The 13,405-nt window shown below is 33.0% G+C and overlaps 1 protein-coding gene across 1 annotated transcript; it reads right to left on the bottom strand.

Annotated features, from left to right (window-relative positions):
• Positions 1-7,102: 7,102 nt before the first annotated feature.
• On the bottom strand, positions 7,103-9,409 carry LOC127073495 (heptahelical transmembrane protein 1). The gene is made up of 4 exons (XM_051014652.1): positions 8,897-9,409; positions 8,727-8,816; positions 8,156-8,210; positions 7,103-8,079 (listed from the first exon to the last, which is right to left on the bottom strand). The coding sequence occupies exons 1-4, from the start codon at positions 9,166-9,168 to the stop codon at positions 7,399-7,401; spliced, it is 1,098 nt and encodes a 365-aa protein (XP_050870609.1). The 5' UTR covers positions 9,169-9,409; the 3' UTR covers positions 7,103-7,398.
• Between the last annotated feature and the right edge of the window lie 3,996 nt (positions 9,410-13,405).

Raw genomic sequence — 13,405 nt, 5'->3', positions numbered from 1 at the left:
ATATCTCCAAAGAGCAGTTAGTGTAGCGGTAAATTCATGATCATCAAGCTATGGATAAACTTGACGTTGATAAAACCAGATTCGCCACCACACTTTTATTGTTTCCAAAGAAAAGGGGAAAAAGTACGAACAAAATCCAAAGATAAGAAGTTTTCAAACCAAAACTAATAAAATGTCAAAGATTACATGTAAAGGGGTTGGTTACACAGAGAGAAGGTGTTAGCACCCAAAGTGTCCTAGGTACTCCTAGGGAGCCCTTTTTTGTGTGCAAGTGATTTGGTCAAAATGATGTTTGATAAAAATATAAAGTGAGGAGATGAGAAAAGAATTCATTGATTATATTTTTGTGTTTGACAAGACCTCCAGTCTTGTGTCTACGTACCAACATAAAAGTGAGGGATCAAAACCCCGTAGTTCATGGTAATAATTTCAAAGAAGTTGGTGAATTGATTTTATAAAACTTTAAGTGAAAGGGAACAAAGGGCCAAAGATTGAATGGGGTTGTTAGTTCTTTTTGTCTTTTTGAAATTTAAGTCAATATGATTAAGTTAATTTACAAGTTTGATTAAGAAAAAGTTTGAAAATTCATTGTCATAAGGCCAACGTTTTTAATCATTAAAACATGTCTAAGTTTGAAATCACAAGCAAGGAAAGTTTTTGAAAAAGAGGGAGAAATTTTGAAATTAAAGAAGTAGGAGGAGATGAAGCGATTATCCTAAACAAAAATTAAAAGTTAAGAGTTAAAAATATCTGACCAATGAGGATGCAATCCAACAGACAAGAATGTCATATAGAAACCCATTTTCTTTTGGGCTTTAGCAAGCAACAAGCACAAGCAATCCAAGCAATTATATGAAGACCAAGTCATCAAATAAATATAGCTATAATATCCGAGAAAGCACTCCAATAGCTAGCAGTCTTCAATGCATTAGATGAAATATTTCTTGATCAACACAAAAGAAATCATCAGACATCAATAATAATAACAATTAAGCATAGAGACAAAGTAAGAGATGAATCAAGAGCACTCAAGGTCTTGCATCAGATGAAGATCACTATCAAAGATAGATCAGTCTCAGATAGTGACATTGGCCAAGTCCTCAAAGCATAGGGAATGTTGCCTACTTCTAAGTCCAAAAGTTCAGATCAAATCCAATAGTCCACCAAGATGCTTTTTAGGTTTTTTTGTTGTTATTAGGTATTTTAAGGTCCTAAGACCACAATAAAAAAATACAAGCAAATAATATATACAATCATAAGATATTGTCTCAAATGAGCAAAGTGGAAATGACTGAAACATAAACAAGTTGCATGAAATGTAAATGACAATGAATGATAAAGGTATTGAAATTTAAATTGCATTAAGTAAGTGACTTGAAAGTAAAGCAACACTAATAAAAGTTAGTTAATGGTTAGTAAAATGTTAGTGAAGAGTTTTAATTACTTAAGTCATTCTTTGGAGCACACTCAACCATTCATTCACAAGTATGAATCCATGAACCAAGGTATCATCCATGAGACGGGCTCCAACTTGGATAAATCAACAAGTATGCCACTAGCTCTCATGAATGGAAAAAAGGTAAAGTTTCCACACGATGTCATGAAGAATGAGAGGCTTACAATCTCACTTACTAGAATGATATGCATTGAGGGTCAAATTTATCTCAATGTTAAACAATCGTAATTGGACTTATGTAGAAGTCACAACTATCTGAGGTCGGGCAATAAAAATATAGGTGTTAATGCATGTTAGGGATTTGGTACAAGGAACCAAACTCCTAAAACATACCAACTAAATAGAAATAAACGATAAAATAAAAGAAGAAAAGCTCCAAAGACATCTTCCAACTGACAACAACACTTACTCCTTCTGAGTATTTGTATAATAAAATATAGAGCAACATACAAAAAACAAGAAAGGGGTGAGAATACTATCAAATATATTAATAGTGTAAAAGAATGCAAGGGTAGCTTAATTCACGCGATCAACAACACACATCAATTACACAACAAAACAATAATTCAATTCACATAGCCTTTATGTATGCAATATGAGTCACAACTCGATTCTATGCATGTGGTACCGATTTGGACATCAGAGGTTTGTTATTGATATCGTCCACTCAACAATGGTTCCTCATTCGAACTGGGTCTCCACTTCTGAAACCCGAGTCCCCACATCTGAACCCTAAAAGATCACATGTCCCCACTTTTGAACCAATGACTCGCCTCTTTCAACACCCTAACACAATATGGTGCATGACATACAAGTAATGCAACAACAAAAACACTCATGGATCCACTTATAACCATAAGAAACATGCAATACATCATTCATAGTAGTCCCCACTTCTTAACTACTCACCTCAACACAATCAATTATAATTACCTTAATAGTACATGATCATAATTCACAACATCACAACTCATAATTATAATTCACCATTCATAATTATGCAATTAATTATAAAACTTCACATAATTATACATGCAATTCTGAACAATCATGTATGCATCAGCATTAGCATTAACATCAACATTAACATCACTCCTCATGAGGTATTCATCAATTCAATCGATCACAATAATTAAAAGTTATTTCATCATCATTAACCATCACATAATATTAAACCTTAAGGAAAACAACTTATTAACACTCTTAAATTCATATTTAGTCTCTCAGATCATCACCGTGAGATGATGTTATCAGTTAACTTTACAATGTTTCAAACCGCGCCACAAACAGAGTCACGAAACTCAAATTATGATAAAAATCGTATTTGAACAAGGTCAAACTGGTCGTGACGGGTGGACCGTCACAAAAGTGACGACCTTCATCTTGTTAGAAGCAATGACGGGAGGCCCGTTACAAGGGTGACGATTGTCACTGCTACAGAATGCAAAATTCTACTTTTTTTCACCATTAGATGCCTTTCGGACCTCCGATTTTGATTCTGTAAAAAGTAAAAAACTCAGAATTCGACACACAATAATTATATAACAATTATACAACAAACAACACAAATTATACAGACCCAACATCAAATAGTCATCAATCAATCAATCATGGAATTAAGGTTATGTTCATAAAAACAACAACACATTGATAACAACAAAACATTTAGAATGAATCCAATCACATCATATTTAAATTCCAACACAAACATAATACAGATTTCATGTATTTTAGAGTATTCATAACATACTTTTTATAAATCCTCATCAAGAACACATAACCCTCAACAATGGTGGAGAAACATGAAAAATCTAGAGGAGACTGAGGATCTATCTCTACTCTTCATGCAATAACACCTAATTCCCCTATTCTGGTTATTCCACTTTTACTCTTCCCTTCTCTAATTTTTCTAAAAACTCTAACTTTCACCCAAATATCACTATTTATATTATTTTATTTATTATTCTATATTCTACCCATTTTAAAATTAATTAAATTTTTTTAATTTCTACCTCTAGTCTTCCTAACTACCACCAACATACCCAATAATGCCACATACCACATAGTTTCACCAAATAATAATAAAAAGCATATGAAACCATTAAAATAATAAAATGAAATATAGCTAAATTTAATTAAATAACTTAATTAAATTCGAGGTGTTACACTAGCGGCTAATTATAGGGATTTTCGCTACTTTTCTTAGGGTTTCAAATTTGAGATACAAAGTGATGGCCAAGAGTTTTTGGAGCACAAATTTGGAGAGTATTTTTTCCATTAATTTCAAAGATGAATTTTATCAACTCATGGTAATTGTTATTGTCACTATGAGTATCTAAGTTACTTAAATTAAGCATGTTAAGATGAACCTAATTATACTATGTTGGATCATATTATTGTTTGATATTAATTGAACTCTTTTATGTTATAATCTTTATTTAATTATTCCTATGTTTTATATTTTTGTGATTTGACAAGCATGCAAATTGATATCAGATGAGTAGGGATTATTGACCTAAGTCTACCGATCTGAACTAGAAAAACTATTCAATTTAGTAATTAACTAGGAATAGGTAATTATAATTTGTGACTTTTGAAATAACGCACTTAGTAACTCCTTGTTTAACTCTGAATTTGCCTAAGGAACTAGGGAATTATTGTATAAGTTAGTGAGTTATACACCAAGGAATTAAGTGCAATAGTCTTATTAATTCGTTGTGAGATCATAGCTCAATTGAAATTCACATGATACACAATTCATCAACAAGTATAGTTAGGGGATTTGATAGAAATAACTAATTGTGTTTCCTCATTGAATCTTATTATGTTAATTTTCTCGTTCTTGTTTTTACAACAAATCGTTATTGAACCCCCCCCCCCTCCCCCTCAACTATTTAGTTTAAATCACACCGTTGTTTCCTTATTTTATTTTGCAATCCTTGTGGAGACAAATTATTTTATTACTTCGACAAGACTGATACACTTGCTAGCTAAGTCCATCAGCGACCTACAGTCATCACCCTAGCCAAGTCCTTTACAAATATAATATTACATGAACCTTGGTGAGATCAAATGTAAAGTTTTGTTGCACACCCGGATTGAATATATTCTCAATGTCTTTGCATGCAGTTGTTTATGGTATAAAACTAACAAAGATTAGTTACAAAAAATAATTTATTATGTTACAAGACAGGAGATTATGTAAGGAACATCAACCTTGAACCAATACTATTTTTTGCTTTTGCACTTTATCATAGAGATTTCTTACACGCTTATTTAAGTTTCTTTTATTATAAGCTCGTCAATTCATAAAGGAATGCCAATACCAGAAGCAATTTCAAATTATTAGACATGCGACTTCATACACAAGAGGAGAGGGTGAGTTATGTGTTTCAGAAAAACTTAATTTTGAAAGACTTTTTGGATCAAAATCAGAGTTTGAAAATATGTTAGAAGACTTTTCAAAACAAGCAATGAAAAATAAAATTGCAAAAGGTAAAATACGGAAATATTAAGAGTTTAAGGGAAAAGATAAGAACACCATGAATTATACAAGTTCAGTAAAAAACGACTTAGTCGTGTCCCCAAGATTTGATATTGAGAATTTTCAGTTAAACTTAAGAGATTTTAGTAGGTTGAACTCTAGAACCCCCTTATACAAGGAAAATGAAGTTTGTGGCTAAATTTCAATCAAAGAGTAAACACATGGAGAAACGGTGAGTCTTCCTTCCAAATGATGGATCGAAGCAGTTGGTCTCATTTCCACAAGAAACCTGGAGTGGTTAGTCTTCAAGCTTCACATGAAGATTTTGCACGAACCTTGGAGAGCTTTTAACATCGTACTGAGCTCGGGAACCGAAATTTGGTTTTATATCGGGCTAACCAAGAACCTATAAGATTTTACCGTCAGGTTGATCTCGAACCGAAACAAGCTTTTAGTATCGGGTTGAACTTGAACCGAAACTTTGTTTTATACTATGCTAACAAAGAATCTATGATATTATACCAGGCTTTCATATATTTCAAGACTTGTCAGATGCTTTATTCTTGTAGACACTTGCTTGAGTCTTAATTTGAGACGAGGCTTGAGTTATATTAAATTTAGGTTCCATATTTAGATAGTCAAGTTCATCAAACCCTAATGATCTTGTTGCATCTTTAACCACTTTACACTTGACTTATATTGTTGTCATGAATTATCATCATAAAAAACATGTTTTTCTTTAAGAGAACTTATTTGATTAATGATTTGCAAAACAAGGTTCCGCACAAATAAAGTAGTTGGTTCCCAATACTCTAATGGAAAACAATGCATCCTCATCCACACTTCAATATATGTAATATTCACTCATGTGTATTGAGGCAGACTTTCATATACTTCAAGACTTGTGAGATGCTTCATTCTTGTAGACACTTTCTTGAGTTATATTACATTTAGGTGCCATAATTGGATAGTCAAGTTCATCAAACCCTTATGATCTTGTTGCATGTTTAACCACTTTACACTTGACTTATATTGTTGTCATCAAGAACTAATTATCATCATCAAAAGCATGTTTTTCTTTAAGATAACTTCTTTGATTAATGACCTGCAAAATAAGGTTTCTCACAAACAAAGTTGTTGGTTTCCAATACTCTAATAGAAAAACCATGCATCCTCATCCACACTTCAATATATGTAATATTCAAATTTTCAGTTCTGAAATATGGCATCCACATAGAGAAGTACAGTAGCGAAGGCTTAACATTCTATGTCCCTACACTCCAAACTTTATTGATATCATCCCTTGATTTGAATGAGAATTTAAAATAGTCATCTCCTAAAGGAGTTAAATTCTAATTTGTAATTGGACTTCATAATATCATGAGTTTGTCACATAATTTAGATGCCTTCGTTGGCATGTTATCTTTACTAGTGACCAATATCCCATGTAAATTATTCATGTAACATTCGAGTCTTGCTTTGTAAGCCTCTTTAAGTATTTTGATCGAGAGACGGTTACCTTTGAGGCAAGGCTGGACAAAATTAGAAACTGACATGTTACACATTTTGAAGAGCTTTTGTAAATATTTTCTTTTGTGTTTGGGACTGGAATTGAGACATACGAGTCGTTCGAGGAATAAAAGTCGATCATAGAAGGTCTCCATGCCGATGGTCTGCCCGTAGAAGCCCACCCGAGTATATTTTCTTTCACACTCTAGCAGAGCATCTCCAAAAAAAATTGATGTCGTGCGAACATGATATCTCTTTCAAACTTTGTTTCGACAATCTAAACGGTGAAAATCTAACGATGTATCTTACAAAAGGATTGATTTAATTTTTATTCAACGATGGCGAATGAATTAGATATTTATTTTTATTGTGAATTATGAATAAATTATTTTCATTCATTCAATACAATTCATCCATTCTTCCACACTCACTGAATGGTTCTGTTGTGGATTGAAGTGCCATATCTAGTGTTTGGAGTTCAAGATTTTTACTCATTATATCTATTGAAGCATCATGGATTCAATCCCAACTTCCAGAGTTGCATGTTCCAAATGTCATTTCCTCAATCTTCTATAAGAATACAGTCAATCTCCAAAGAAAAAAGAAAAAGTTACCAACTCACCAAATTCTTTCCATACTCATGAATGCAAAGATTGATTTCAAGACCTTATGCTTAAAGAATCCATATCAGTTTCAAACAATGTTTTCAAGGAACAACACAATAATACATTGAGTCATAAATTCTAGGTACAATAATACAATGAATAACAAATTCAAAAAAGAAGACAAATATTATCTAACATTTTAATGAATGACAATAACATAAGCCTCTTCTGGCATTGGACTAGTGAATTATTTCACAGTTGCTTCAAATCCAACAAATGTAGAGAATCCATATCATGGTGCATATACATAGATATAAATATGTATTGAAACATAGATCCTTAATCTAAACCATGTCACAGCCAAAATTGTCACGCCATTCAAGCAATTTAAGAGTAGCTGCATAATGTGCCAATGCACCAACCACAACTAAAACATGAAATATTTGATGACTGTGTCCTGCTAAATCAAACCAACCAGGCTTCCATCGTTCCGGTATCCTCGTCACGTAGAACAATGTTCCAATCAAGTAAGAAAATGCCATGGCACATTCATATGCTAGTGTAATATTGCGCCGAGGATTTCCCCAATTCACAATACACGCATGAACTGCAGGCACAATACCGAAAAGTCCCATCGAGCAGAACAACATAGCACGAAACGCGCGATGTTTTCCAGTAGAAAGAGTTGGAGAAAGCAACGTTACTATAGTGAATAGTCCCATGGCTGTAATACCAGCCAGGTAGAGGAGTTGCCAATGAGGTTGACATAGGAAAACATAGTAAATCTGAGGGAAAAATGAAGTTATGATCATGACAGCGATTCCGCAGTAGTCGAGTCTTAACAGAAACAGGTTTAAGTCATGGGAGTGACAAGAAAAAAGGTGACAGATACTGCTTGAGAGGAGACAGAACATAGAACCACCTAAGAAAACAAAGAATGGCCATCTTGCTATAACAAATTCTAAAGCTTCAACTTCCATTTTCAATGGTACTTGATGTTTAAGATCAAACAGTAACGCCGCGCCCTGCATAATCTTACACTGTTAGAAGCCGATTTCATTTTTTCGTCGGTAATTCATTTTTTAGCATGAACAGACTTACCAGGAAATCTTTGATGGTATCAGAGACATTTTTTTCAGTACCTGAAGAGAGAGACCTATGCAGAAAATAATAATAAGAAAAATCAGTTGAAAAATCTGGTAAAAGACACTATTATGAGCTATAGACAGTTCAGCTAATACAAAAAAGACAAACAGAAAGTAGAAGCTAAAGTTAAGTTGTTAATTCATGGAACAGATTTTGAAAAAAGCACTTTTTCTGAGTATCCTTGTTCAAGTTAATTACCTGTCCACAACTAACAACAGCATAGAAAATTTGTTAATTGGTATATATGTCAACTGGACGGTTACCTAAACTTGAATTTAAACGAATTCTCAAGATCCAGTTGTTATTGTTAATTAAACTAATTTATTAAGCAAGTTTAGCGGATTTAAAATGTATAGATTAACATTAGAATTTGTATTAGTGGCATTGTTTATCATGAAAATTTCTACACAGCACCAACCAAGTGCTGGTAACAGGTGGCATATGCTTTCCAAGAAATGTTGAGGAGAATTGGATCCTCTAACTTCCATTTCACGATGATAAAAAAGAATCAATAATATATTATTACCTTGTAAATTGTTGTAAGAGATCAACAACATGAGGCTTCATCAAATTGGCCAAGGTCAATCCGAGAAACAGAATGAACCCGAGTAAATGTCTGAAACACGATGAAAAGAAATGAAGATGAAAAAAGAGACAAAAATTCACAGATCTTGATAAAGAAAAAGCAAAACTCACGTCCAAACATTGAGAGTTTCGTTGTGCCAACGAAAGAGACTGAAGAAAGCTTCTTTAAGAGGCCAATTAGCTCTATAATAACGTAAAATATATTCATTATCCTTCATATAATTGGGAAGGTCCCAAAACGACACAAGAGGAAGCCGTTTTCCTCCGCTCCGATCAAGATCATGTTGATGCGACATCTTGTTGTTATTGTTTGTAAACGACAGCGTTTCATCAGTTTCTTTACCTTTTCTCTTGACAACACTTTTGGTGGCACAATAATTCATTTCTGTTAGCTAGCTAAAGAAAAGAGAAGATGATGGAGAAAAAAGAAAAAATGTTAGAAGATATATTTGTGTGAGTTGTTGTGTGGCTAATTGTTGAGGATGGAGTAATGAGGGCTGCACTGCACCAACTGCAAGCATTTAAGGGATACTCTTTCCGTATGGTTTGGCACTATGTTTGTGGGGTTTGTTAAATTATGATAGCTCAAATAAACAGGTTTCGTTTTCGTTTGCTTTCATGTGAGACTCACATCATTTATATATACATATTTATATTTCAAATATATCATCATCCCACACGTGTGGTGCTAGAGAAAGGTAAAATAAAGAAATGTGACTATATTGCCTTGATTTTATATCATTATGATTTTTCAAGTAGATTAAGAAATAATTTAATTAGTAGTATTGTTTATATTGAAGTATCTTTTTATCATTTTTTTTTTTACTTTTTAATATAAAGAAAGGTTATTATTAATTAAAGGTAAGAATTGAGTAGACCGAGTTAGGTTTTTGCAAATCTTAAGTTTGGTCGTTAAGAAAATTAAAGTATTTAGTTTGTCATAAATTTATTTTTAGACTTGCAATTTCAAAAGTTTGGTTGGTTTATTAGTGAATTTAAAAGTTTATTTTATTTGGATATATGCAAATTGATAAGGTTACTTCAGTTATCGAATACATCAATTGAAATATTTTTTATGGTTTATCTATTTTGATTTTTGTTGAAGATATTTTGAAGATTAATTTGTCGTTTGATAATATTTCTGTTGATAATTTTATTTGATTAAGATTTGTAAATGGGGATCTATCTTTTAAAGATGCTTATGAATGTATCAAGAGGAGTCACATTGAGCATTCTTTGACAAAATTCATTTAGCAACCATATATACCACATGCTAAGTCATCAGTGATTTGGAAGTTAATGCATAATGTTATTGCAATAGAAGGAAGTCTGATTCAAAGGGGAATACATATGGTTTGAATGTGTTTTCTCTACAATCATGACGTGAAAACTACTGACCACTTATTTCTTAGATGCAGGTGCACCTTACTTTTTTTTGGCATTTAATGGAGTGATTGTTTAGCATAAACTAATTACGAAAGCTTATTCAAACTTGTTAGTAGAAGTTTGAGCTCTCAAATTTAGAATATGATCATGACTCTCATCTTAATAATTCATTCGAAAATTTGATACACATGAAATGCTATTAGATTTTAGATTAGTAAAATTGACTTTGATATAGACATTCCTCATGTTAATCAGTTGGTCTATATGACATTTACTTCTTTCAAGTGATTCATGTACTCTTCAATTTTTCACAAGTTTATAATTATTAATGTTTTGACATCAAATATCGATCTCTCCCACACTTAGAATCATACATTAATTGGTTTTTTTCTAGTCATAATTGGATTCACTATGCCAAATAAGGGAAAAGAGGGCGTTTTTTTGGCCTATAACAGCGCTTTAAAGCGTCCTCTAATCTGGCGCTGGCATAGGTAAAGACAGCGCTTTTTTTCCTGGTGAAAGCGCTCTCTAAAGTGGCTCTTTAAGCCCTTTAAGGGCCACTTTAGAGGGCGCTTTTTAAAGAAAGCGTCCTCTAAAGTGGAAACATTTAAGGGTTTAGAGGGCGCTTTTACTGGAAAGCGCCCTCTAAAGTGGAAACTTTTAAGGGTTTAGAGGGCGCTTTTACTGGAAAGCGCCCTCTAAAGTGGAAATTTAAAGGGTTTAGAGGGTGCTTATTTTGGGAAGCGCCCTCTAAAGTGGGTGGTTATTTAATTTTTTTTTTTTAAAAAGCGCTATATTTTTTTATTTATTTTAGACAACCTGTATATTGAAGCAGTACACCCAAAACTGTATAATTTGAAGCCCTTTTTCACACATTGCATTCAACAAGCCTTATATACAACAATCCATACATATACAACAATCCACTGATATATAATCGTTTAACTTCTAAAGATTCTAAATATACAACCAATTCATAACTTAAAAAGAAATAAAACTAAGTAGCAAAAGCATCTCTGAGATGTATGTTTTTTTTTGCTAGCAGCAGTCTTCTTAGCAACAACCTCTTTTTGTTCAATATCAATAGCATGAACCTAAAATATCATAAAATTAGTTAAGTGAAGTATAAGATCAAGAATTAACATTTTCTATGCATAAATATCATATAATTGTGTTTATACCTTTTTTTTTTATGCAACTGACTCGATTTGCTGCGTAATCCCCTTATATTTTTGGTCCCTTATCTTTTGAAGATAGAATTGATATTTGTTTAGATGGACATGTTCCATTGTCGTAGAGGGATACTTTCAAATATCCAGCATCATCATCTACGCGAATGAGGCTTGACGACAATGGAACATCTCCATCTAAACAAATATCAATTGATACTTTCAAGTATCCCTTGCCCCTTGCACGAATGATTGACTTCATAATAGCCATTTTACCTGTAATAAAGAAAACAATTAAAATCAGATGACAAATATAAAAACAATTAAAATCATAAAAGTCATTTTACCTGTAATAAAGAAAACAATTAAAATCATTTGACCTGTACCTTTTTCACTAAGTTCTCTTTCTTTTCTTGGTTGGAATATGTTCTACATGTCTCTTAACAACACGGACGGTTGGATTGATCCAAATACCCTCATTATGATCATTTCTAATATATGAATCATTTGATATAATATTCTCATCTTGATCATTTCTGGTAAACGATTCAATCTCAGCATCAATATCACCTTGATCTCCAGTGTTTTCATCAATTACTTTGTTGGAAAAAAGAACTATAAACCATTTCGTACTTTTCGGATCATTGACATAGAACACTTGTCTAGCTTGAGAGGCTAGAATAAAAGACTCATCTTTGTATCCCACCCTATTAAGATCCACTTGCAAAAATCCAGACTTTTCCATTCGAATGCCGTTATTATTTTCAATCCACTTGCAACCAAATATAGGAATCTGAAACTTCTCATAATCAAACACCCAAATGCGCTCGATAACACCAAAATACGACAGATTTGCAAATTTGGGGTTTAAGTCCTTCACACTTGATATGTGCATTGCTTCAGCTACCACGGTGACACCACTATTCTGCATAGTACTTTTATCATCTTGTTCTTTGGTATAAAATGTGTATCCATTAATCGCGTATGCGCTATAAGAAAAAACATGGAAACTTGGACCATATGCTAAGCATCTCAACCTTTCTGTTATTGAAGCGGGATCTGAATAATACTTTGAATAAATATGATCCTTAAACCAAGGTATAAAACATCGATTGTGCTCTCGTACTATCCAATTTTCATTTCTATTGGGATTTAAACCTCGGAGAACATCCTTGTGAATTTCAACATACGGCTCAACCTCATTCTCATTGTGCAGAACATACAAATGCACTTGATCCCGTTCGACCCTTGATACTGCCACGATTTTATTTCCAATTAGATTTTTTCCTTCTTTCTTTTCGACAAGCTGAGACTTGGGGAGTCCGATTGACTGAACATTAGACAAATATTCAATACAAAACTCAATCGCTTCTTCAACAATGTATCTTTCAACCATACAACCTTCTGGTCGACTTCGGTTCTTCACGTACCCTTTTAATATTTTCATATAACGTTCAACAGGGTACATCCATCTCATATAAGCTGGTCCACACAATTGTGTCTCTTTCACAAGATGAGCAACTAGATGTACCATTATGTCAAAAAATGATGGAGGAAAAAACATTTCAAGCTCACACAAAGTAATAACGATTTCTTTTTGCAACATTGGTAAGATCGCAGGATTGATCACCTTACTGCAAATTGACTTGAAGAAAGAACACAACTTAGTTATAAAGCTTCTTACTTTTTCTGGAAGAATAGAACGTATACCTATTGGGAGAAAATGTTCCATTATAACATGGCAATCATGGGTCTTTAAACTCTTTAACTTGAGGTCTTTCATAGACACAAGTCTTCTAATATCTGAAGAGTACCCTTCTGGAACTTTAACTTCACTTAGAAACTTACACAATGTTTTTTTCTCCTTTCTAGATAGAGTATAAGCAGCAGGCGGTAGATATGTTCGTTTTCCTTTCTTCAAGGGTCCTAATTCAGTTCTTATTCCCATCGCTATCAAGTCCTTTCTTGCCTTAAGGCCATCCTTAGACTTTCCTTGTATATTGAGTAACGTGCCAATAACATTTTCAAATACATTTTTTTCAATATGCATAACATCAAGAAAATG

The sequence above is a fragment of the Lathyrus oleraceus genome, chromosome 4 (genome assembly GCF_024323335.1).
Source record: "Lathyrus oleraceus cultivar Zhongwan6 chromosome 4, CAAS_Psat_ZW6_1.0, whole genome shotgun sequence".
NCBI classification, from domain to species: Eukaryota; Viridiplantae; Streptophyta; class Magnoliopsida; order Fabales; family Fabaceae; genus Lathyrus; species Lathyrus oleraceus.
This window is presented reverse-complemented; position numbering and strand designations above follow the sequence as displayed.

Coding starts and splice junctions, on each gene's coding strand:
- LOC127073495 (XM_051014652.1), bottom strand. CDS start 9,168: ATGAATTATTGTGCCACCAAAAGTGTTGTCAAGAGAAAAGGTAAAGAA. Junction 8,817..8,896: donor GAAACTCTCAATGTTTGGAC/GTGAGTTTTGCT, acceptor ATCGTGTTTCAG/ACATTTACTCGGGTTCATTC. Junction 8,080..8,155: donor ATACCATCAAAGATTTCCTG/GTAAGTCTGTTC, acceptor AAGATTATGCAG/GGCGCGGCGTTACTGTTTGA.